This window comes from Typha latifolia, chromosome 4, assembly GCF_019914945.1.
Source record: "Typha latifolia isolate L0001 chromosome 4, TyphaL0001v2, whole genome shotgun sequence".
Lineage (NCBI taxonomy): Eukaryota > Viridiplantae > Streptophyta > Magnoliopsida > Poales > Typhaceae > Typha > Typha latifolia.
In genome coordinates this window covers 3,170,071-3,196,373 of record NC_133089.1, presented here as the reverse complement: position 1 = coordinate 3,196,373, position 26,303 = coordinate 3,170,071, and the positions used below count along the sequence as shown (strand labels likewise).

Genomic DNA, 26,303 nt, shown 5'->3' with positions numbered 1-26,303 from the left:
TCACCATCTCTTTGGATATGCAAAGAAGAAGAGATATAGAGCACGGTTTTATTCATAACATGAGAGTGTTCATGAAGCAACCTAGTCCTCACTACAACGGTGAATCTGGGCTGTTTAGAGTGGTCAACTCTTTGTAATTGCCCCCAACGAGTGGTAAGTTGCATGCTATTACGAGAGAACGCAAAGGTACCTAGCTCAAGGTGGTGCCCTTTTTTCTTTATCTATTTAAATATCTAGGGGTTGACATGAAACAGGATTGCAAAATGTTTTAAAAAATTTTTTTGGCACATGGTTATCAAAATATATTACATATCAAATTTAATATTAAAATGAGTCTATTTTATATTTTTACTGTAGTGATCATATTTTACTTTTAGATGAAAATCTCAACTAGTTCAGTATTTATATTTGTAAGTTAACCAAATAAACTGCCAAAGTTATCAATGATTTATTTATTTAGGCTACCAAATTTATTTTTTTATATGAAATGGTGGTTGGTTGACCTAAGTCCGCTTTAATTAATTAATTAACTTTTTTAGCCACACATAAAATGCTAATAAGTTCAGGGACTTATATATTAAATTTTTTTAAAAAAATTATTATTATTTTCTCATCTTAGATGAATTGCTAATAAATTTAGTGTTTTACTAATCGTTATAATAAAATAAAGTCTCCGGGTTTTGATACGTTCTAGCAAGTATAAGAGCACTAATTTGGATACCGTGCTTGCTTGGTGAAGTATAATTCCAACTTTCAAGGACCTCAATATTTATTTATTGGATAAGATCTGACTTGGGATGATTCCTTCGAGCTACCGTAACTTAACTTGTTATATGATGACTTAAAAAGAATAATAATTAAGTGATCACAAACTTCTAGGCAGCTTGATGGCCACTTAGGTTACATATTCCAATTCATTCTTATTAATGTTGGCTTCGATCCGATCAAAGTAAACAAAAATAAAAAAAATTATAGTAACGTAATTATTATCAATATCTTCATAATTTCGTTAATTGATCAATTTGACCAAACTTAGGCTCATACTAATTATTGCCAGAGTGGCATATACACGATTGTAGTAGTCTCTTTATAAACTGCAATTAACACAAAGTGTAGGGTGCGAATTGTAAAAAATCCTTGGCGGTGGGGCACCATGCCTTAACGTGTGGTGCCAAACAACGCGCGGTTATAAACCACCAGTTCAGGTGGGTCCCACCTGGTGTCACCAAAAGTGTTCCTTTTCCGGTGCAAATCGCGGGTCCCGTTGCCACGATTCGTCACCTCGCCGACCGGACTCCTTTCCCGTGCCGCCGCCCAACCGAATCCGGCCCAATTCTTTCGGACCAAGCCCACTAGCATATTTCCCTACCTTCTCCGCATACATACATGTATGCGATTGTTCTTTTCTCCGTCCATTTCTTCGTGTAAGTAAATCCAGGACGTCTGCGAGTAAGGCGACTTCTATCCCGCAGGCGGATCTGTATGCGGTCTCTTACAAGCCTCCGACGAGACCCTTCCCCAAGAAACTACCTTCCGATTCTACCCTCCTACCCCTGCGCATGCTAAACTCCATGAATTAGTGACATACAAGGGCATTTTAGTCATTCAGGTGAGTATACATAGCAAGAAAATCCCCGTACCCGCGTCTGGGAACGGCTCCACCTTTCTCCCTCTCGCTTCTCCCCCCTCTCTTCTCTCCGGTTGAAGAATCCCCTTGAACTCCGAGATAGGAAAAAACTTAGGGTTTCTCTATATCTCCTCTCTCGCTATCTCCGGAATTCGTTGCTAGGAACCCTGGTGATGGCGGCGGAGGAACCGGCGGCGGCGGGGCCAGTGGGGAGCAGCGTGATCCCGATCGTCAACAAGCTGCAGGACATATTCGCGCAGCTGGGAAACTCGTCGACAATCGATCTGCCGCAGGTGGCGGTGGTGGGGAGCCAGAGCAGCGGCAAGTCGAGCGTGCTCGAGGCGCTCGTCGGAAGAGACTTCTTGCCAAGGGGGAATGACATCTGCACGCGAAGGCCGCTTGTGCTGCAGCTCGTGCACTGCCCACGTAGGCCGGAGAAGGCGGAGGGGGACGAGTGGGGGGAGTTCCTCCACTTGCCTGGAAGGAGGTTCTTTGATTTCCGAGAGATTCGGAGAGAGATCCAGGTGAATTTTGGGTAAATTAGGGTTTATGGTTTTGTTTTCTTAGTTGTTTCTAAGATATTTTTTCGGAACAAGGATTTTTAAGCCCCGGATGCTGTAGTTTAATTGGAAGCTTGAAAATTGTAGCCAATCTTTTAAGGTGGCTGCAGAGTGCGGAATCCGTGGACTTCTGTTGGTCGAGGGATTGCATATGCGCTAGGTTGGTGCACATGTAGGTGCACGTTTCACTCTAGTTCGTAGATTTAGGAAGCCAGTGTTCATTTAAAGTATAAGGAAAAATATGGGTGATAGATATTCATAATGCTAGACTGAAAATACTTTTGGATAATAAGATGATTAATCCAGCAGAGAATAATGTAAGCTAAATTGTAATATGTTGTATCTGGCCTTATGCAGCGATAAATTGCATTGCCTATGTGGCATAATATAGCATATTTAGAATGGGTATTGTAGTGCTACCTTCTCTTATTTATTTTTTTTTCATTTTTGAGTTCAAAACTACTGTTTGATCATCATGTTTCATTTATAATAAGCAACCTATGTTCCCATCTTAATGATCTTATAGGAGGAAGATTCTGTGGAACTTATTAATCTGTATTGAATGATAAAGTGAGGGCATAGTGAAAAACCGTATGAATGATAGCTTACAAATGGTTTTTGCTAATGCAAGTGGTGTATTCACGCCGCATCTTATGGAACTCATTATTAGCTTTTAGAATTTTGCAATGGTATTGGACTTTCACCTGTTGGTTTGGTTTCTTTTGGACTATATGCCTTGCTTCTAAGAAAATAGTTACTGGCAATATTCCTCCTACGTGAGTTGCAAACATACTTTTTCTTCTCCATGCAGGCTGAAACAGACAGAGAAGCAGGAGAGAACAAGGGTGTTTCAGACAAACAAATTCGATTAAAGATCTTTTCTCCAAATGTCCTGAATATTACTCTTGTTGATTTGCCCGGAATAACTAAGGTGCCTGTAGGTGACCAACCAACTGATATTGAGACGAGAATCAGAACAATGATCTTGTCATACATCAAACACAGAACTTGCATAATATTAGCAGTCTCACCAGCAAATGCAGATCTAGTGAATTCTGATGCTTTGCAGATGGCTAGGATTGCTGATCCAGATGGTAAGAATATGAGTAGATGATTTTGCAATTATCCTGAATAGGAATTTTATCTTGATGGTTCAACTGAAGGCTGGAGTATAGTAGACACTTAATTATAATTTCCTGTTAAATTCTCTCAGGGTCTCGAACAATTGGCGTTATCACAAAGGTTTCATTTGTTACCCCCTAAGTTCATCATTTTAAGCTTGTCATACTTATCATCTCATGGGACTACATTTTCTGCTTATTTCTGCAGTTGGATATAATGGACAGAGGCACTGATGCCCGCAACTTCTTACTGGGAAATGTGATCCCACTACAGCTTGGTTATGTTGGTGTAGTCAACCGCAGCCAGCAGGTACTTCATAATGTCAATAATCTCTATATATGTAGTTGGAAGATGTATAGAAGTTAAAGGAATTTTTCTGTGATAGTACTTTTTTTTTGCTTTGCTTTTCTTTAAACTGAAGCATTTTTTTGGTAGTTATTGCATTCTTGCACAAACTAGAAACATCAAAGCATCTACTTTCTAGAAGTGAGTGGCTCTTTTCTTCATCTTCATGTAGGAGTGGTCCCTTTCTTTATTTGGTTTTTGAGATTTAAAAAAATAATGGGGTACCAACAATTAAGTCAGTTTCTCATTGTCACCATATAAGACTAGTACTTCTCAGAAGTATAAACTTTTTGGACCTGTTCTCCTCTAATTTTTGTTTGCTGCTGCAGGATATTAACTTGAATCGTAGTATCGAAGACGCTCTAGCGTATGAGGAGACCTTCTTCCGCAATCAACCAGTATCTTTCTTGAAATTTTTTTGAAATCTCCTTACTTATCTTGATATATATTTATACTTTTAGGGGATGTGCTGTCATTGTAGGTATATCATGGTCTCTCTCATTGTTGCGGGGTCCCCCAGTTAGCCAAGAAACTAAATCAGGTGGGTTTCCTGATGGCGTTTATTTTGCAATCGTAACAAACTTGATAGCTGTTTTTTCTTCTAAGAATTTAGACGTCCAAAGCAATTGCCAACCATCACAACAGGATTTTCCAACTTCCTAGGATCTGAAAATGGATTTGTTTTCTATGAACCCTTGAAAACTGCAGTTTGTCTACATACCAATGTCCTCATGATGCGCTTGTTTTTAATTCTATTTATGCATGTTAACCATAATGATTTGTTATTTGCAGATTTTGGTGCAACATATCAGGACCGTTCTGCCAGGATTGAAGTCACGTATTAATGCTCAGTTGACATCTGTTGCAAAGGAGCTTGCTGTCTATGGTGATGTAGTAGAATCAAAGGTATCTTCCTTTACATTCTCCTTTTGTCATTGATGGTGTGTCCCTCTATTATGATGTCAACATAACTGTCAAGGAGTTCCATTATTAATTTTCATTGGATGTCATGCCCTTATGGAAGCATCTTAAGTTTAAGAGAACATGCTAAAAACAAGAATTTGGCTTTAGTATATAGCCAAGCTGCAATATAGGCAAGCCTCAACATCTTAACTATTATGATCCGACCATGAGTGTTGAGTCGAGTCTAGTTAGTTAATTTTGCTTATTATTTTTAATTTCAAATTATAGTGGATGTAAGCCTAATATAGCGAATTTGATCCGATTCGCTATGCCTCTATTCTTATAAATATGACTAGTCATGGGTTAATTAGGGTGTGAAATGAATATTGGTTTAAGTCAAACTATTATTTTACCTTCATCTTTTAATTATAGCCGTCTATTTTTTCTAGGAGTAGATCTAGCCTAGAGTCTCTATTTCTACCTCCAAACTCCAGCCACCATCTTCCTTTACGAGCCACTTACCTTTAAGGCAAACATCCACTATCCCACGGCTGCCCGCCACCCTCCCAATGACTGCTGCAGCGTCGGATAATCCGTTTTAGTCCGATTCTAACTTCCTTCACCCTTTTGGCCATAACTTCTTGCTCTGATATTCAAATCCACTCAAATCAGTCATCCATTAAAATTTTATAATTTTCCTATGAATGGATCGTTCCAGATTTGATTCGTAACATTAATTGCATAATTTTTAGCTAGTAAATATTTGACAAAACTATGGTGTTAAGCAGTTGTGTCTAGTCCTAGGAATTTTCCTGGGAACTTTCCTCTATCCTACCTTGCTCTCTCCCAAATATTACGTCCATCTAATCTAGCAATTTTAATGGTTTGTGATGGAAGATCACGAGTTTTCGCCCTTCTTCTATTTGAGTATATGTATAATATTTGAGAGAGAGTGAGAATACAAACTTTATATTAAAACTTTATGTACATATTCAATACATGGAACAAAGAAGGTGAATTGATGCGTTATAACAATGGTTTATGTTTCTCGTTGTATTTTTTTCTACCATTTAGTGTCACCGCTCACCATACTTAGCTTTTTAATATTCTTGTGACATGTACTAGTAATTGTTTGGCTATATAAATAACTGCTTCTTCAATCTTTTGATGTACTTTTTCTGTATCATCATCATCTATTCAGGCAGGTCAGGGTGCAAAACTCCTGAACATTCTCGCAAAATATTGTGAAGGTAGTTCTTAAATTACTTCATTTTTTCCTCTTTTGGTTAACCATTTCCTCTTTTGCATCTATGAGAGCGGTAGTATTGCTAATATAGCTTCAACTGTGTCTGTTTGTCTTTTTGACCAGATTTTTCTTCCTTTTTTTTGTGTCTATTCCTTTGGAGAATACTTTTGGATGCTTTATGACATTTGTTTTTTTGGGTATGATCTAATTGGAGTTTTTTATTGGATATGCCTTCGATACCTCATTTAGTAATCAATTTCCAAAAATAAGGACATGGAATGTGGATACAGTTTGACCATTTCTAAAGGTCTTTTCATATTGTGGGTTGTCTGAGAAAAATATGTCTAAGTTGGAAAGAGACATCCATTTATCATTTTAATTTAGTCTGTGAGATCCCTTTAGTTGTAAACACTATTGATAAATTCTTTGTAAGTCGGATTATGGATCTGAAGGAGTCTTAAATTTGGAGCGTACAACATAATGACAATTCCTATGAGTATGATTTATGGCGCCTACTAATAACAGTCTGGTACTTGTGATTTCATTTAATTGATAAAGGTGGTCATGGTTTTAGTATTTTATGTATTTTCTGATACTTGGCCAATATTGATTGACTGTTAATTATGAGCTCCTTCTCTTTCATCTTTATTTGCATATTAATCTTCTTTGATTATTAGTTTACTCTCATAATTTCCAAATGGCATGATAACTTGCTGCAGCTTTTTCTTCAATGGTGGAAGGCAAGAACGAAGAAATATCCACAACTGAGCTTTCTGGTGGAGCACGAATTCACTATATTTTCCAGTCTATCTTTGTGAAGAGTCTAGAGGCATGCAACCTTATATGCTATTTATTCAAATAACTTAACCTCTTCGTGCTACCTTTTATATATACTTAGTTCTTTAGATTTAATTTGTCTGTTCAATTTCTAGGAAGTTGATCCTTGTGATGACATTACTGATGAAGATATCCGCATGGCAATTCAAAATTCGACTGGTCCTAGGAGTGCTTTGTTTGTACCTGAGGTGATGTCTGTTGATTGATGTGATGCATTTCTGGTAAAAGGAAAATAAGCTTTACATTCAGTTTATCAATATTTGTTTTTATCTTTTGACCAATTAGGTACCATTTGAAGTTCTCGTTCGCAGGCAGATAGTCCGATTGCTGGACCCAAGCCTTCAATGTGCCAAATTCATTTATGATGAACTAATTAAGGTATAGAGTTCTCACTTCTCTGCTCCATTTTATGGATTTTATGAGAACTAACATTTTTCTAAAACTCAAGCAGTCCAACTTCTCTTTACTTAATTTGTCTACATTGATAGATGAGCCATCACTGCTTAGCTAATGAGCTACAACAATTTCCCATCCTTCGGAGGTGTATGGATGAAGTGATTGGGAAATTCTTACGGGAAGGTCTCCAGCCTGCTGAATTGATGATAACCCACATAATCGAGATGGAGGTATAGAAATTTGACTTAGCTATCACTTATTGGCATGTCTAGTTAAAGTCCGTGAAGCTATCTCACGCCTTCAAAAACTCATCTGGAATCGTTTCATTTACTATAATATTGTTTTTCCCCCTTTTTCAGTCCATGTTTCTCATTTTGTTGGTTCACTACTTCACTTTCCCTATAATATAGCTGGGATGATCTAAGAAAAACAGTAAGGGCCGAAATTTAATGACAACTAAAACGAAATTCACTGATTAAGGCCAAAACTGTAGATTTCTGTGGTTGACATTTATTTTGGACCGCAATATGCTAAAACTATTCTATTTCAGCCTAAAATATTCTTTTTTTCTTTTTCTACAAGCCGAAACCAAAACCAAAACTTTGAACCACGGACTTATATGCTAGTAAATTAGCTACTGTGGCCTACATAAATGTAGGCACAAGTTGTTAAAAAGAATCCAGGTAGATAGGTGACAGAATAGTGCAAAACCGATGGTCCTTGCTCTTTTTGGCGGCCAGGGCCTCGGAAATGTTTGTTGCACTAAGATCTGCTGCTTTTTCCATATTTATGAGGTACAATATGGGTGCTTGAAATATGTACTTATACTTTACATCTTCTCAAAAAAGCATGTCTTTCTGTTGGAATATTAAGCTAGCCTATTTGACTAATCAATTAGATTAATTGGCTGGTGCAGAATTTAAGATTGGTGCTTTAGTTTTGAGGTGACCCTTAGTGTTCTCTATGTCTTTAAATTATAGTTAATTTTTGGGTTCTCTAGATGTTGGAAATTAAAGAGTTATGTATGATAACTAAGAGTCATATAGTATAATTAAGAATAATGTAAACCACTATATATATATATATAAACTTTCTTGGAAGTTTAACTAGAAAGTATGAGCATATTATTGTTGCTATTGAAAAATCTAAAGATATATCTACTCTTTCCATTGAAAGTTTATTGGGATCACTCCAATCTTATGAACATCGCACGATTCAACTTGATTCTCCTCCCTTAGAGCAAGCATTTCAATTTCAAGTTTCATTGAGAGGAGGTTCCAGAGGAAGAAGAGGATGACATTTTAGTCATGGGAGCGGTAGAAGTAATGGCGGAAGAGGTCAAAAAAAAATGAAAATGACAATATATTCTCATCTACTTCAACCAAAGATAGAGGTAGAGGATGAGGACGATAAGCAGATGCCAATGTAATCATTCTGGCAAATATGACCACATAAAAAGAATGTGCAGAAGAAAGATTGCCGAGGAAAATTAAGATGCAAACTATGCTCAAGAAGTGATCAAAAGGAGGATGGTTCTCTCTTTCTTGTTTGTAATGTACAAGGAGAGGTTATTAATGATATTTGGTATGTTAATAGTCGTTGTAGTAACTAATAACAAGAAACAAACGTGTTTTCGTCACTTTGAATGAATATATTTAAAGTGAGGTTCACATCAGCGATGGCTAGCTACCAATCAAAAGAAGTTGTGATATTCTCATCATGGATAGCTATGCTGACCGGCACTTATCGTGCCAGTAATGGCACGTTAGTGGCACACCCCCGTGCCAAGTCATGTTGAGCCGTGCATGTCCGGTATAGCCACGTGCCAATCATTGTGCTATATGGAACTTTTTTTTATTTATTTTTTCTATTTTCATCAATCATTATAAAATTAACTAATCAATTGATTACTTAGAAAACTTAGATAATATGATGGTGATGGTGATGGTAATGGTGATAATGATGCAATCTGGTGGCGGTGATGATAAAGATGGGACATACATTTTTGTTAGACAACTTTTTAAGAAGTATTATTTTTATAGAGAATTTGAGTTTCTATGTAGCAAAACATTAGGAGAGGTGCACCCATAGGATGATATAAGTTCATCATCATTACCATCATATTAATCATACCCACCAAAGCTATAATACTCTTATTATATTCTACGTCCACAATCTACATATGCTTATGATGTACCTATGCCTGTGTTGGGCGTTTTTATGCATGTTCAATATCCATATCATATCATAAGAGAATTATAAAATTTCTATTAGTATGGAGACTATGTGAGACGTTACAACAAGCAATATTATCAGTGAATAAGTTTTGAATAATATCGACAATATTTAATGCAACATTCTTATATTATTCTTGTGCCAGTAAATGAAGTTTTTGATCCTTGTCATTCTACGTTCAACGAGATATTAGTTATAATTATTGAATTATTATCAATTAATATTATGTGTTCAATTTTATTATGAAATATTCAATTATATTATGGAGTTTTCAACCATTAATATTAATTTTAATAAATGTATTAATCATATTATGTGTTGAATAATATTTATATTTAACTATTATGTTATCTTTGACAAAATAGATCATTTACAAAAATAATCAAAAGATAAAGCACTATGATGTAGGTTTTAATACATATATTTAAGCCAAAAACTAAAGATTAATTTACCAAAGATTCAAAAACATCTCTAAATATTTTTAAAAGTTCATTAAAGATATTATAAATATTTGTCGATGGCACGTAAAGGTGTGTGGCACATAGAGGTGAGCCACTAGCACGCAGGGGTGTGCCACTAGCATGTAGGGGTGTGCCACTGGCTCGCAAGGGCGCGCTGAGGCTTGCCGCTTGGCACACCCTGTGCCGACCGGCACGTGCCATGCCGATAGTGGCACGTCATGGTATATGCCCCTGGCACGACCATCATTGATTCTTGTTAAAACAAATAAAGGTGACAAGAGCATTATTAATGTCTTCTGTGTTTCAGGCCTTAAGCAAAACCTTTTGAATGTTGAGCAACTTCTTCCCGAGGATCCTGATGTTCTCTTCAAGGAAGAGACATGCAAGATCAAGGACAAGAGTAATATTCTTATAGCCAAAGTAAAAATGACACCAAACAAGATATGCAAATTGAAGTTCTTTCATGCTTCAACACCATCATAAAGTACTAATCATGGCTTTGGCATATCGGTTATGGTCATTTGAGCTTTAGCTCTTTTTCTCACATATGCAAGAAACAAATGGTATAGAGCATGCCAAATATTCATCAACATGATCAAGTATGTGAAGGATGTGTACTTGGAAAGTATCACTAGACTCTTTTCCAAATAGAAAAGCTTGGAGAGCATCCAAACCTCTTGAGCTTATTTATACCGATCTTTGTGGCCCTATGCACAAATATCTATTGGAGGTAATTGTTATTTTCTTATTTTTATTGATGATTATAGTAGAAAGACATAGATTTATTTTCTTAAAAAAAAGAGAGATGTGTTAAACAAGTTTAAAGAATTTAAGACCTTGATCAAAAAGCAAAACGAACATATCTTAAAAATTTTGGATTCCGACCGAGGAGAATATAATTCACAAGATTTTATCTCTTTTATTAAAAAGCATGGTATGAAACATCAAGTTACTACCCGCTACACACACCACAACAAAACAAAAGTGGTGGAAAGAAAGAACCGAATTATTATGAAGCTTGCTAGAAGTATGCTAAAGGTGAAAGAGATGCCTAAAATATTTTTGGTCGAAGACATAGCACGCGTGGTCTATCTTTTGAATCATGCAACTTCCAAAAGTGTGCACGACGTGACACATCAAGAAGCTTGGAGTGGACACAAACCTTGTGTTTCTCACTTGATGGTTTTTGGAAGCATTGCCTATGTGCATATGCCTGATGAGAAAAAGAAGAAATTGAATAATAAATTTGAAAAATATATTCTTATAAGCTATAGTGAAAAATTCAAAGCCCATTAAATTTTTAATCCCCTTATTAAGAAGGTTATTGTGAGTGGAGATGTAAAATTTGATGAAAAAGAATCTTGAGAGGGATGGAGAAGAGAAAAAAGAATCTTCTATTTCTTGCTTGTGAAGAAGAAAGTCAAGACGGTGATCTTGGAGAAGAAGAAAGGACTCCACTGTATCCCGTCTTCTTCATCCACGTCATCTCTAATGTCTTCTTCATCGGAGTCTCCACCAAAGAAAATAAGGAGCATTAGAGAGATCTATGAAGTTGTAAGAGAAGTATCATATGAAGATATGAGCAACTTTGCACTATTTATTAATGCAAATCTTATCACTTTTGAGAAGGCTTCGTAACAAAAATAATGAAGGCATGCTATGGATTAAGAAATTGATTCAATCACAAAGAATAATATTTGGAATCTTGTAGATCTTCCTACTGGCCACAAACCAATAGGTGTTAAATGGATCTACAAGACCAAGTTGACTGAAAAAAGTATAGTTGAGAAGCACAAGGTGCGTTTGGTAGCGAAGGCTATAATCAAAAGTATAATGTCGACTACGATGAAGTCTTTGCCTCTGTTGTTCGACTTGAGATAATTCGCATGGTTTTAGTTTTGGCAATTCAAAATAAATGGAAGGTGCATCGATTGGATGTCAAATCAGTATTTTTAAATGGTGTTTTTGAAAAGGAGGTCTATATTAATCAATCTTCAAGCTATGTGAAAAAAGGTGGAGAGTATAAAGTATGCAAGTTGAAGAAAACCTCGTATGGCTTAAAGTAAGCACCAAGGGCATGGTACAGTCGCATCGATGGATATTTTTTGAATAATGGATTCAAGAGGTGTCCATTGGAGCATACTCTTTACATCAATGAATGTACACATGGTGAGTTATTAATTGCATGTATTTATGTTGATGATTTATGGTGAGTTATTAATTGCATGCATTTATGTTGATGATTTAATCTTTACTGGAAATAGTCTAAATTATCTTGAAGCTTTTAAGAGAACCATAATGCATGAATTTGAGATGACAGACATGGGACTTCTACATTTCTTTCTTAGCATTGAAGTTAACAAAATGGAGACTAAATTTTCATTTCAAAAAAGAAGTATGCAGCAGATCTCTTGAAAAGATTTCGAATAGAAAGAGCTTCACCTATAAGCACATCTATAGAGGTTGGCTTGAAATTAAGCAAACAAGGTGATGATAAACTTGTTGATGCTACTCTTTATAGAAGCCTTGTTGATAGTCTCATATACTTAACAAGTACAAGACTAGATATTTTATACTCTATTAGTCTTTTGAGCAGATTCACGGAAACACCAAAAAGGTGTCATTGGAAGGTTGGAAAAAAACTCTTGAGATATATTAGTGGTACCTTGGATGAAGGTATTACTTACAAAAGTGCTAAGAATTCATATTTAGTTGGCTATTGTGACAGTGATTGGGGTGGAAGCACTGACAATAGCAAGAGTACTTTTCGGCTATATTTTCAATGTCGGCTTCGGTGCTATCTCATGGTCTTCAAAGAAGTAGGATGTTGTCACTCTCTCTACTACGAAAGCGGAGTATATTAAAAGGCACAAATTTATTTTGTGATAACAAATCAACAATTGCACTTAGAAAGAACCTGGTCTCTATAGTAGAAGCAAGCATATTCGAGTTAGGTATCATTTCATTCGAGATTTGGTCAAAGATGGTGAAATCGAGGTCAAGTATTGCAAGACTCAAAAATAATTAGCAGATATATTCATCAAAGCTTTCAAGATGGATACCTTCACCAAATTGAAGAAGTAGCTCGGTGTGAAAATGGTCTAGCTTAAGAGGAGAATGTAGGAATATTAAGCTAGCCCATTTGACTAGTCAATTAAATTAATTGGCTAGTACAGAATTCAAGATTAGTGCTTTGATTTTGAGGTGACTCCTAGTCTTCTCTATGTCTTCAAATTATAGTTATCTTTTGGGTTCTCTAGATGTTGGAATTCAAAGAGTTATGTATAATAACTAAGAGTCATATAGTATAATTAAGAGTCATGTAAATCACTATGTGGTTTTATCTTATGTATTAGTATGGAAGTGAAGCAAGTGAAATAGGAAAGTTTAAAAATTTTATCCACTTCATCTTGTATTAAGTATCAAGAGAACAATTTTCTTCTCTCGAATTTTCTACCACCTTCTCCTAACACTTTCTTCTAGCTTTATCAAAGTTCTTTTCTAGATATACGATGACTAGACTTTCCTGAGTTGTAGACTTGTAGTCATTGGAATACCCTGTTGGGGTAACTATGTACTTTAATTTAATATATATATGTAATTTTTAGTTTTTTTACTCCTCATATCCATGTATAATTGAGTACTTGATTTGTGCAGATGGACTATCTAAATACTTCACATCCAAGTTTCATTGGTGGCAGCAAAGCTGTTGAGATTGCTCAACAGCAAATTAGATCTGCTAAAATAGCAGTAACAGTGACCCGATCCAAGGTATATTATTGTTTCTATGTTTTCTCTTTATGTGTGGGTTAATTGTTTTTGAAACAAGAAAAGGCAAAAGAGGGTGGTCGTGGTAGATTTGAGGATCTTATGCAGTTCTGCCAACTCGTCTGTCATCTTGCATTCCTCTGGCAGCATAACTACACAATCTTGATCCACACTAATCCACTATGTAATTCTGGGAGTTCCTCTTTAAAACTAGATTATTATAATACACTTTCAAGGCAAAAGGTAGCTTAAATTGGTTTTTGTTGTTGTTGTTGTAACCATTACTTAAATATAATACTTATACTCCTATAGTATAGAGTACAAGATATTCACATCTTGCTATAGTACCTATAGTAGTAAATGAAACTAAATTGAGCGGCAAATGGCAAGCTAGGCCTTGCTTGTGTTCGGTTTGTTAATTTGAGCTCATAATCTAGGCTCATGTTTTGCTTGTTTTGTATTAGGTGGACTCTTATCACAAGACATGTGCTTGCTTTGTAAGAACCTCTCACAAGAGAGCTTTCCAGCCTATTGTAACCTGCGCCTGAACAACAGGCTCATTTGGAGAGAATGAGTACAAGTAGTACTATGATGAATACAATTCTTATAATTAAAGTTCTTATGTTTTTGGGTGATTAAATCAACACAGCTCGTCATTTAACTGTCTAAATTTCATCCTTTGAAGAACAAATGCTTCATATATCTCCCTCAAGTTGGCACCTTCTTTGCAATTTGCATCTCTCAAGTACCTGATTCAGTTAATTAGCTTTCATATGTGCCCCTTGTTGTTGGCCTAACTGTTTAAGCCTTTAAGGGTGCATGATGATAGTCTTTACATCTGCTTTCTACATGTGCCATACTGCTTTGTTGCTAAATATACCGCTGGATGCAGGACGGAATGGATTCTGATAAGCTACAATCATCTGAAAAGAGTACAAAATCTCGAGCTATCCTTGCCAGATCTGGTGCAAATGGTGTCTTTTCTGACCCCCTTCAGGTCTATTTTCTTGTTTTCCTTGTCTTAATGTCTCTCTAATACTTACATCATGAAACTACTTTTTCTTTGAAGTGCATTTTGATGAAGGGTTTCTGTCACTTTTACCTTCTCTGAGTTCTCTCAATATTACAGGGAGTTCGACATGGACTGGATGCAGAGAGAGCAGGTTCATCTGGTAAGTGTGTTGATTATATGTTGTATAAGAAGTGAGTATCCAAATTTTTTTTTAAACAAAATGGCAAATAAGGCTTAATGATACTGTCTTCTTTTCTGTTGGAAGCATTCCTCCTGTTGCCCTACATAGTTTCATGGACTTGATTTAGCCTTTCCCTTACATTGTATTTGTTACATTTAGTTGTTATCTTATCCATAGTATAACAGGAGTACTAATACCATCTGAATCTGAGATCTGTCAGGAGGTGCAAGTGGATCAAGTTGGGGATTTTCATCAATTTTTGGTGCAAGTGAGGACCGTGCACATGCAAAAGAGAGTTCCGTGAAGAGGCCATATAATGCACCCATGCATACAATGGAACATACTATTTCCATGATTCAGTTGAGAGAGGTGAGCCCATTGTCTACAAATTGATTGATTTTGCCACTTCTATCTATAGGCATTTCTGTAACCTTTTTTTTTTTTTACTGCTCAGCCACCTGTTGTCATAAAGCCCTCAGAAAACCAGACCGAGCAAGAAGCACTAGAGATAGCAATCACTAAATTGTTGTTGAAATCATATTATGATATTGTCAGGAAAAATATTGAGGACTGTGTTCCCAAAGCAATTATGCATTTCCTGGTGAGTTGTCTTACTGTAATTATGCGGGAATCTGATTAGTGTCTTCTCTTTCTTTTTTAACTTTGTTAAGCTCGTGCACCTTGTTGAAGGTACGACGAGTTTTTCTTGGGCCTAGCTGTCTTTATACTTGTAATGACTTGCATGAAAATATTGTTGTGTGTTAAGATATCTTTATTTTGAATGTATAAGATCTCAAATAACTTTACAGTTTGATTTAAGTTGTTTTTTAATTGTGAAATTAACTTTACGTAGTCAGGAAGATACTGCTGATTTAATAGGTGTTCTCCAGAAAGTTTACTTTCCTCCTATTATTTTGGTCACTGCCTATATGCAAACATATCTCCTGAAATCTTACTAGCTGCTTGAAGATTTCAATCCGTAGGATGAGTACTTTGAGTACTGCTGAATCGAAAGATATAGAGAAGCGTAATGCTGAACTGCATTGTACTAGCCAGTTACATCTTTTTGCTGGAATCATATGAGTGTATCCATGATTCTGAGTCTAAATCAAGTGTGGTATATTCTTTGCTCTAAACCAAATATTCAATTAGTTGTGCACTTATGTTTCAGAACTTGCAAGAAAAAATTGTATATCATGGTAGGACATCTGTATCTCATATGTAAATGTTCTTGCTATGATGGCACTTGAGGACCAGGTTTAGGATACAACATTTAGGTAGATAAAGAACTGTTGAAAGGAACCCTGAATTCAAAAGGCAACAATTCACTTAAGCAAAAGAGGGGCATAAGATGTGTTTCAACCTCAGAGTAGCTTCAGTCAGACATTTTTACCATTGTAGTTGGATATCTTTTGTAGCAAGTTTCCCGTTGGCTACTTGGTTTCATTAAAATTTTTGGTGTTCACGTCCTTGGACATTTTTCACATGTTTTTATCACATTGTTAATGACTCTATTTAGTGCTTTCTTAGTAATTTTGAATTACCAATTCTTTTTGTCAATATATGTTCCTTATTGTTAATTTTCCGAAGTGTTACCTCTACTGAATGTATTTTGAAGATGGAAGTAGTGTTCCTTAATTATATAATGAACTTCCATTCTGGAGATGACGAGATGTTATTTGATCATGGAATGTTAGATGTTTCATCTCTCTCTGATATGTGTTCTTTTAGTAATTGCCACTCTCTAGACAAGCATGAGTCAACTAGAAAGAATTTGTACACATACTAGTGGCACTGGATCTTTTATTTGTGAAACTAAATGTGATGGAAAATCTTGTTGCTTGTGGTTTGTGCTACATATCCATCAATTGATTAATTCCTTGTCCTCTTTGCCAGGTTAATCACACAAAACGAGAGTTGCATAATGTTTTTATTACTACCCTTTACAGGTAACAAACTAGATACTCTTTTTAGTCTGCTGATTCCAATGCAGATCTTGAGTAAACTGAAGATATTCTTGAAACTAATTCTTGCTATTTTATGTCAACGTCCACTTAAGGCTTCTAACAGTATTAAACTATTAATTCTCTTTCCCAGATTTTATTTCAGATTTTCAGGTGATATAGAAAGAAAAAAGAAAATCTAGTGTGATGCTTTTTTTGCACATGCAGGGAAAATCTCTTTGAAGAAATGTTGAAGGAACCTGATGAAATTACTATCAAAAGAAAGCGTATCCGAGAAACATTAAAAGTTTTGCAACAGGCATACAGGGTAGGTTGTCCTATTGTTGAAGTTCCATTGGATGTTTTTACTGATACTCCTTTGCTGAACATATTTCCTTCTTTCAATAACTAGACACTGGATGAGATACCAGTTGAAGCAGAATCTATTGAGAAGGGTTATACTCTGGAGGGTGATTCAACAGGTCTTCCAAAGATCCATGGGCTTCCTTCATCTTTCTATGCGGACGTAAGCTCACTATATGTGGCTTCCCTCAAAAACCCAAGATCCAGGAAGTCAGCTCACTCAGGGGAGCAGCCATCACCATTGCCACACTCAAATTTTGATGCCAACGGATCAGAATCCTATCCAGCGGTTGGCTCATGAACTTTTATGCGTGCTAGAGTTTTTGTCCGTATGGATGGTGCATATTTGATTGGTTTGATTCCACAAGGTCTAAAGTATAGTCATAATTCTTTTAGTGCTGACCCAATGCCAATTAAAGCAGCAAGGTCAGGTGCTTCATGTACAGTTGATATATCCCCTTTATTTCTCGTAAAGGTCAAGCTTTCATATAACATTCACCAAGAAGGAACCCAGCTTGCTCCAACCCTGGGAGGAGATAATTGTATCTTGTACGAGAGTTCCTTAATGGCCCTGCTTTATAAGGGATGTATAAAGTTATGATGCCTGCTAGTAGTAGAGCATATTCACGTGGATCACTGGTTCTGTTGCCACTCACTCTGAGAAATATATTCTGTTTTTTGTTGCCATTGGGAGGGATACACCTACCTTATTTCATGTAAATTTGATCATCTTTTCTGAGAAGTAGATGAATTTGTTTCTCATATCTTTACATGCATGCTATTAACTCCAGAAAATTATAAGTGTACGCGGATAGTTATCTGATAAGTACAGTATTTGTTGGTTTATATACATACATATATACAGTAAGGATTATGTTAGGTAATATTTGGCTTATATACATATATATGTGTAGGCTTTTATATTCGAATGTAGGAGTAGATCTACTTGTCATACCTGCTAATTTTCATTATTTGCAAATGATTTGAGTTCTTCTAAGATTCAAACAGTTTCTTGACGCCTTTAATCGACTCTCTTTAAGTCATGAGTAGTAGGGATTTATTTCTGGTATGGCTTAAGCTGTTGAGCATATTCTGTCCCTCGCCAAGTCGGACACACTGGAAACTATTTTCAAGCCACAATATCAAGTTTCTTTCTCAAGACTGCGGATAACGACGATAGTGCAGAAATATCTCATCTTAGAAATATAAAAGAATTAAATACTACCTTGAAAAGATCACTAAAATGTCTCGATCACAAGATTAAAAGCACAATTTAGCATATACTTCCATACTTCAGTTGGTATATCTCCTAGAGTAGCATTTAAGTAGCATTTAACATTATGGTAACAGAACTATAACAGAATCACACGGCAGTCATAAACCCTTGGGACAATAAATCATCCGTGCCGAAGTAACGGTCACCAAACTCACCCAACCCAGGAATGACTCTAAACTCTTCGTTCAATGCAACATCAATCTCTGAGGTAACAATCTTTATCGAAGGGAAACGCTTGCAGACACGGTGGATCCCTTCTGGTGCCTGTTTAAACCAAAGAAATTAGATATTAAAGAGAAAAATCAAAGAAAAGAAATCAGCTGCTAAAGATTAAATCAAAGGAAAGGAGATTCGTAATATTCTAAACTTAGCTGGAGCTCACCGAGATTAGATTAAGGAATATTATCCGGTTCTCCGGAACTCCTCTTTGTATGAGAAGTTCTATAGCCTGATAAACAGAGTTACCTAAGAAGTAAACAAAGTTTGGCAGCGAGTTATCTGAGGGAAGATATCAACCATTGTGTTTGTCATAAAACTACAGACATAAAGAGCATCTGCAAGCAGCTAATAGATTAACAGTGTCCAGATATAGTCCAAAGGCATTTTGGTTCGTATATAGTGTTCTGAATAACAGCATTTATGTTCTGACGATAAGCATTTATAATTTATAAAGACTGAAGGCAATTCCTGCGACCTGAATGTTTTCTTTTGCATACGATTTCTTAGTAAGGAGGATTGCAAGCCCTGCACTAGTCTAACAATGGCCTAATCAAGCTGATAAGATGAAAATTTTCCAAACCAGTTATAAATGTTGACAAAGACTATAATATATGGGGCTGACAAAAAGCATTAAGACCAACTAAGTATGTATTGCATTCGTAGAACAATTCATGAACAAGGTATTTTCATCTTCAAGTGAAATGAAACAAAAATTATAGTATAATAAATTGTATGCATGAGACAAACCTGTAGCAAGCACCGGATCTAGAAGTAAAACATGTCGCTCAGCAATATCGTTAGGCAGCTTGTGATATATAAGCTAGTAGTGACAAAGCAAATCAGTATATCTTGACAGAAAAATGAAATCACATATATACTGAAGCCTTACCTGTTTACCATTGTCTCCATCCCTGTGTATGAGAATTTTACCAATTTTTATTCCTTTACAGCAGGCACGCAGGGCATTTTCCATGCTTTCACCGCTGCAACAGACCAAACACCAAGTTTAGATCAGTAATAAATAAAGTAAACATACACAGGTAATCACTCTCTGTAAAAGATTAAAATCATATCATAGAGTTCTTTCAGGTTTATGCATAGTCAACAAAGGCATAGAACCAGTTATGGGGAAAAGAAAGAAAATATTTGCTAAAGGTAGGTAGGAGAAATTCACAACTTTGATTTTCGGTAAGGGTTGTTTGAACAGCTGAGCATTCTATTCATGTAAATGGAAACAATGCTAGCCACTCGTTCCACGACAGTTGAAAAAAATTTAAGAGAAAACCTTGTTCAAGGCTCACCTTCGGACAACAGACACTCCGCAAAGCTTCTTGCAGAAGTCAACTCCCATGTATACAGATCCTGTACCAAGGAAGCAGAAAGTGGTAGTACATTATTTGCTTTATCTAGGCATCTTCACAACTCCATTACGTTATAGTTTTATACCAAGGAAAATCTTTATTCACATAGTTTTTTTAGTGAGATAGGTGTGGATTTTCTAGTGTACAATGTGGAATCTCTTCAAGTGAGAGTCAAAATCAATAACAACATAATGATTTGATGAGAGAGATGATTAAACTGACTGAGTTCTCACTCTATGTAGAAATAACATGAACTTATGGAATATCTATCATATTGAATATGCAAATAGAGTATCCACAGCATTGCATTTGCAATATCTTATCAGGATAAGAAACAGTGGGGGAATCGAGGAACACGCTCTCTTTTCGATGTACCTGTTGGAGTAAAAATCTGCTTCTCTGTAAATGGTAAATGCCCAAGACCATGCTCTACTACCTGGCATGACATTGTTTACATTACTTAGTAATTGTATTGACTATTGAAGCAAACAACTATATTTAGTTGTTGACAAATCTAAGATGCATTTACTTCATCATTAACAAAGAATACAAGGAAGAAGTATTATGAAGGGATAAAATTACCAGCCTGATAAGTCGATCAGAATAGAAGACAAAGTCGCTGATAGTCACACCCCTATCACGAATAAGTGTATGCATTCCCCGTATCTGTGGACATGCACCTTTAGAAGTATTAATTTATCATGAGGTCCAATATTTGGGCATAGCATGGTATGAAGAACTAGGCTCTCCTTTTATATGGTTATTATCTGTATGTAAGAAGCAATTCATCAAAAACAAGTACCTGGAGAGTTGATTGAATTACATATACATTGGGATATGTTTTGCACAAGTCATGCTGACCAAGCTTTGTTCGAATATGTTGCACAATTAAGTCAATTGCAACATGATTTTCGCCTCCCCGTGGTATGATAACATCAGCATATTTTTTTGATGGCAGAACAAAATCATCAAAGGCAGGCTTGACAAACCTACCGTACTGCACATAGCCAACGTAATGTATCAAATCCTAAGAAGGATATTACACAAATACACAGACATAGACAGTCGCAAATGAGAAGACAGGGCGGCATAGCATAAATAGCGTATTGTAATTATGTAATCATGTTTACATTTCAAGATCAACAATAAATGCTTCCAACCTTTCAATCATGCATTATCATTTTTATGTAACTCTATATAAGAAGCCATCTAAGAAAAATATCCTAGCTCAAGGTTCCAAGAAATTCGATGTCAAGGTTCATAGTCAGTTGTTTGAAGGAGATTAGTGTACCTTCCACTAGAGTAAGAGAGAACATGACGCATACTTTTTCAAATGCAATTACAATGACATGGAGTCTAAAATAGAACTTATTGCCATGCAGTTTGGAACAGATCACCTCATATTGAGACAAGGAATTCTCATGATTACGTATTCGTATTTATTAAGATAACCACATGTTATCCAAAGAAAGTGAGAAGGATTGAAGTTAGAGAATAAGAGATGTGTAACATGAAGTAGCAACTTAATGAAAACAAGACAATAATGAAGGCAGCAAAGTTGATAGCAAATATATTATACAAAATTAGCTAACAAGGACACTTCTATCGAAATAAATAAATAATACTTGTGGGATGACAACCAATGTACACTGTTTCATGCGCATCTGAATTTTCAGAATGTGTATGATATCTGTGTAGATATGACTTATGAGTATATAACTGTCTATTTAGGTATTTAATATATGACCTAACAAAAGTTTTCTCATAAAGAAAGTACAAGCCAATGATATACAAATTTCCATGTTAGCAAGCTTTTTTCTCAATATTGGCACCTACTTTCATCTCTTATTTAAGAAAAAAAAAAGATCCTCTTCTAGACTAGATTTATATCTGCAGCATCATATTTGGTTCATTCAGAAGGAATATGAATATTCTCATTATATTGATTAAGATGACCTTTTTAGGTCATGTTGTTGCAATGTGGGATATGGGGAGGGAAAACAAGGGCAATTTAATCACAACATAAAATGTACTAAGAATAATCCTATAAAAAAGGGGAGGTAGTTTTTATAAAAATAACCAAAAAAGGAGGAATCCAATTGCAAATATGTCAAAATGAGGAGGTAGTTTGCAACAAGTAAAAAAATGCATGTAATGATTTGCAGAAAACCTTAAAGCAATTTAAAGTATAAAAATTGTATACTTGTTCAAGCACTGAATCTACATCTCTTCCTCTTTCAACTGTGTCACGTCTTATTCTTCGAGTGAGTCTAACATCTGCATCTGAAAGGACAAATGACAGAAATGAGAATCTGAAGAAAAAAAAATAGAATGACTTCTTTTACCAGGACTAGTAAATGTCTTAAGGCAATAAGCATCTAAATTCAAATTTAAAATTGTTGTAGGTCAGTTGTCTTTAATGTGCAACTGATCGCAATCAGCATAACAGAACGAAAGCTGAGTAAGTACGATTTTGGAAAAGAGGAATCGAGACATCAGTCTCAATGCATTCAGACTCAAGACATTGTTCACAGGCACATGAGCTTTCAACAGCATCAAGCATACAGCTGTTTCAAGCAAATTGCCATCAATCTCTCTTGGAAGAGGACTGAGAACTTTTGTAAAGAAGAGTATGCCCAGTGAAGGGTGGTACCTAGATCCCTCCAGAGAACAACCTTTAATAGAATAAGAATTTGAGTGGTTCTCAATGTAGTATTTGATTGCTTCCTTGAGATCGACTGGAAGAAAGTTTGTATAACTCTCAAGACTACAGAGGCCATTAAGATGACTCTTACATGTAGACCCTTTTCAATAGATAGAATATTAATATATGCAAAGACCCTTTTCAAAATATAGTACTATTCTAGATAAAACAACATTGGCACATTAAAAAATGGTAATAAACCAGCAAAATAAAGAACACCAATCATCATTATGAGGTTAAGCAATTTATAGTTGGATCAAAACTTTAATTCTTCCCAAGACCTATAAGTATCTAGATGAGGAATGCTGAAGGCAAGTTTTGGTGTTTGGAACTAATTTCATCGTAAAATCACAAATTCATCCACATATGACTAAAATATTGTGATTTTCTTAGTTCATATTGCAGTTTAGCAAGATGGCTTTAGTAAGCATATTCAAGTAACAAATAACCTAAGTCTGTAACTTTAATTAAGTGCGTAACTGAGCAAGTAGATGCTGAAAATCTGAATTTTATAATGTAACAAAGTAAAAGAACAAGAGTGGGACCTGCATCGACAAAAATTTTCATGTCCATCAAATCACGTATCCTTTGATCATGGAAGACTAAAATTCCCTCCAAAATAATGACATCTGATGCATTGACCTAAAGGAAAAGAAACTTAGTGTGCATCAAGAGGAGCAGAGGACTTCATAACAGAATACCAAGAATTAATATAGCTGTAATTCATTTAAAAACTTCCAACAAATAACATTCCTTTCTGAATAACAACTTATCAGCAATGTAGATTTCTTCATGTGACCATAGCAAAACATGGGGAAAGAAGCTGATGGCGCTGCTTCGCTACTCGTCATAGGGGGAGTTTGGATTATTGAACAAAGATGATATGCTAAATATGCAGCTAAGAAGCATAAACTAAGAAATTCGAGTAAAATGTGAAATAAGAATCGATCAATAAAACGAAAAATGTTGTAGGATAGAAGAATCAGTGCAATTAGACATTGCTCATTGCTCTTGCTTCAGTTCCCCACAGGGGGTTGGATTAGTGAATGAATTTTATATGCTAAATATACAGAGCTAAGAAATATAAACTAAGAACTTCGAGTAATATGTGAAATAAGAACCAGTCAGTAAAGTGAAAAATGTTGCAGAATGGATGTTGAACCCTCTTTCGCTTTCCCCTCGAGGGTTTGGATTGGTGAACGATAAGAAGTACAAACCAACAACTTTGAGTAAATATGAAATAAGAGCTGATCAATAAAATGAAAAATATTGCAAAATAGAAGAATCAATGCTGAATGAGTACCTACACGAACTTCAGATTAAGTTTTAACGTGATCAGTCTCTGCTTCATTCTTTCGGTTCCTTCATCGATTCTTTGCCAAGCACTCACGATGAATAAGATTAGACTAAGGCCCCCAATGCAACCATTCGCCACCTCTCTGTCGGCAATGCAGACATCACTATAGTGTGATGGCCCCAATCAAATACGATGTCCACTAGTAAAATTTTATGAGATACATCAAGATGTGAATGAATTATTAATTATATCGCCTATCAAGATACATCCTCTACATTGCAACAGATTTCGGTGACGAGAAAAAGCGCACATCTAATTGATCTTTCCCAGTATACCTTAACCTTCTCCAAGTTCCTGTTCGTTGCCCTGATACGTGATTCCACGCCTCTGTCAACAACTAAGGTCATTCATGTTTAAGATTGAATTTTGAAAAGAAGCATCTTGTTGTTAGAGAATTTGAGAGTAGACGATAAGAATCAATCTAGAGAGGAGACCAATACCTCCAATCAGATGGGAGGAGGGGGGCTAGGGTTGAGTTATTGAATGAAGCTAATAAACTAAATATGCAGAGCTAAGAAGCATAAACCAAGAACTTCGAGTAAAATTGAAATAAGAATTGATCAATAAAACGAAAAATATTACAGGATAGAAGAACCAATGCAACTAGTCATTACCTTCTATGCAAAAGTAGATGCATGTTGTCAAAACAAATGTCCAATTGTATTTACTCCCACTGCTTTTCTCAATAACTATCCTAGTATCTTCCTTTCCTCATGTAACCAAATCAGATGGTTGATCGGCAAGCTAGTTCTCATGCAACGCCTTTTTGACTACTTCATTACATATTACACTATTGATCACTCCTCTACCATCTTGCTACATCTAATACAGGCAAAATAAATCTTCTGGAGTTTGAAGCCAATACAAATACAGAGCATCATATGATTGAAATCACATCCTCTGCAGAAAGAAGATGGAGGTACCTAACTACCTATAAATTTTAAGTTCCTTCCAGAAAAAAAAAAAAGAAAAAAAAAGATCAAAGTACATGCACTTTATGCAAATTTTTACTACAGTAATTAATTTAAGTAGCTAACTTACTTACTCCCCTGGAAATATTAAATATGTGACAAGAAAATTGTATTTCATAGTCTCTTGGAGAACAAGGTTCTCTTTATCCCTGTTAACTTGTGTAACAGTAAGGGGGAAATGAGAAGAATTTTGTTGCCACCTTTACATAGTGATAGAATGTTTAGACTGTGTGCATCAAGAAGTACCTTTCGGAAACTATCAGAGCACCGCTTGTGGTTCTTAAAATCATAGATAGGAACATTGACAGATTGCCCAGCCTTGAGCTTGCCCATGCACTCTAGAAGTTGTTCAGTATCAAAAGCATCTAGGAGAAAGAAAAGTCTTAAGAGGTTAATATACACAGAGCATCCTGAAGAAATAGAACAAATAATCCAGTTGAAGATCATCTCTTCAAAATTGAAATCTACCACAAGAGACGATGAGATAAGAAGTACCAGGATGGTCAAAATTGTAATCATGGGCACGCTCAGATTCTTCAGCCGTCAGTCCACGGTAGAACGAATCCTGCCAAGTAACAAGGTCAAAGGACAAAATCGACGAGCAATGCCATCTCAAACTAAGTCTAAATTCGAGCTACTTAGATCATAAAATCGCTCCTTTTACCTGGCTAACAAGAACAACGCGATGATCATGAAGCTGCTGGATGATCCTATCACAAACCGTCGTCTTCCCAGAAGCCGTACCCCCCGAAACCCCTACAAAAGAACCATCGAGATAAGAAACAAAGAACCGAAATCGCGAAACAATGAAATAGCAAGAACAAGAAACAAGCAAACAAAAAGGATCGAATTTTTTTTTCTTTTTTTTTCAAGGATACCGATGACGAAGTGTTGCATCGAAGAATCGACGTCGGCGGAGGAAGGAGAGGAAGGGGACGAGGGAAGGAGGCCACTGAAGTGGGCGCCGGCAGCGGCCTCCATGGCGTCTTCCATCGCTCTCGTTCTATTCGAAAGTGAGAACTCAAAGCAGAATAAATAAAGATTGGTGAAGAGGGCGGTTATCGGTCTTGTTTGGAGATTGGCGAATAAAGTGACAAAGATTTAGTTCGTTTTGTTGGTTATTCGCCGTACAGTAATGCTTCAAATACATAGAAATGAATTGACACCATTTCAAAAAGCTTTTAAATATCACAATTATTGCTATATTCTTTAAAAATATCATAATTACCATTTTGATATTAGACATGACTAATTAATTCGGATTAAAACTAAACTTAAATTATATATTTTTTTAAAAGCACTACTTTGCCCTCATAAAATTTCTTAAAATCAAAAGCAAATCTTGTTTAATTTTCTGTAAAACAATTAGTGATATATATTTGGCACTCTAAATTTGAAGAAAAGAAGAACATTTTA

At 35.8% G+C, this 26,303-nt stretch overlaps 2 protein-coding genes across 2 annotated transcripts; one reads left to right on the top strand and one right to left on the bottom strand.

Moving 5' to 3' along the window:
* The first annotated feature begins 1,650 nt into the window (after positions 1–1,650).
* LOC140786852 (dynamin-related protein 3A-like) lies at positions 1,651–17,761 on the top strand. Its single transcript, XM_073135544.1, has 20 exons — positions 1,651–2,151; positions 2,999–3,281; positions 3,401–3,429; positions 3,517–3,618; positions 3,984–4,052; positions 4,136–4,195; positions 4,447–4,560; positions 5,759–5,807; positions 6,523–6,632; positions 6,736–6,828; positions 6,926–7,018; positions 7,129–7,266; positions 13,390–13,503; positions 14,393–14,497; positions 14,630–14,672; positions 14,914–15,062; positions 15,148–15,294; positions 16,590–16,642; positions 16,865–16,964; positions 17,049–17,761. The coding sequence occupies exons 1-20, from the start codon at positions 1,801–1,803 to the stop codon at positions 17,298–17,300; spliced, it is 2,454 nt and encodes an 817-aa protein (XP_072991645.1). The 5' UTR covers positions 1,651–1,800; the 3' UTR covers positions 17,301–17,761.
* A 488-nt stretch (positions 17,762–18,249) lies between these two features.
* LOC140787514 (uridine/cytidine kinase UKL1, chloroplastic-like) lies at positions 18,250–25,902 on the bottom strand. The gene is made up of 14 exons (XM_073136468.1): positions 25,766–25,902; positions 25,552–25,643; positions 25,383–25,452; positions 25,134–25,252; positions 23,105–23,201; positions 22,059–22,138; positions 20,658–20,852; positions 20,438–20,521; positions 20,231–20,291; positions 19,796–19,856; positions 19,384–19,477; positions 19,242–19,314; positions 18,658–18,740; positions 18,250–18,539 (listed from the first exon to the last, which is right to left on the bottom strand). The coding sequence occupies exons 1-14, from the start codon at positions 25,878–25,880 to the stop codon at positions 18,363–18,365; spliced, it is 1,401 nt and encodes a 466-aa protein (XP_072992569.1). The 5' UTR covers positions 25,881–25,902; the 3' UTR covers positions 18,250–18,362.
* Between the last annotated feature and the right edge of the window lie 401 nt (positions 25,903–26,303).

What these genes read in the sequence shown, in the direction of transcription:
- LOC140786852 (XM_073135544.1), top strand. Translation starts at nt 1,801, where the DNA reads ATGGCGGCGGAGGAACCGGCGGCGGCGGGGCCAGTGGGGAGCAGCGTG. An exon ending in TAGCCAAGAAACTAAATCAG is followed by an intron (nt 4,196 to 4,446) that starts GTGGGTTTCCTG and finishes TGTTATTTGCAG; the next exon opens with ATTTTGGTGCAACATATCAG. An exon ending in TTTATTACTACCCTTTACAG is followed by an intron (nt 16,643 to 16,864) that starts GTAACAAACTAG and finishes TTGCACATGCAG; the next exon opens with GGAAAATCTCTTTGAAGAAA.
- LOC140787514 (XM_073136468.1), bottom strand. Translation starts at nt 25,880, where the DNA reads ATGGAAGACGCCATGGAGGCCGCTGCCGGCGCCCACTTCAGTGGCCTC. An exon ending in TAGATTCAGTGCTTGAACAA is followed by an intron (nt 20,853 to 22,058) that starts GTATACAATTTT and finishes GGCTATGTGCAG; the next exon opens with TACGGTAGGTTTGTCAAGCC. An exon ending in GGAGTGTCTGTTGTCCGAAG is followed by an intron (nt 19,478 to 19,795) that starts GTGAGCCTTGAA and finishes GGTCTGTTGCAG; the next exon opens with CGGTGAAAGCATGGAAAATG.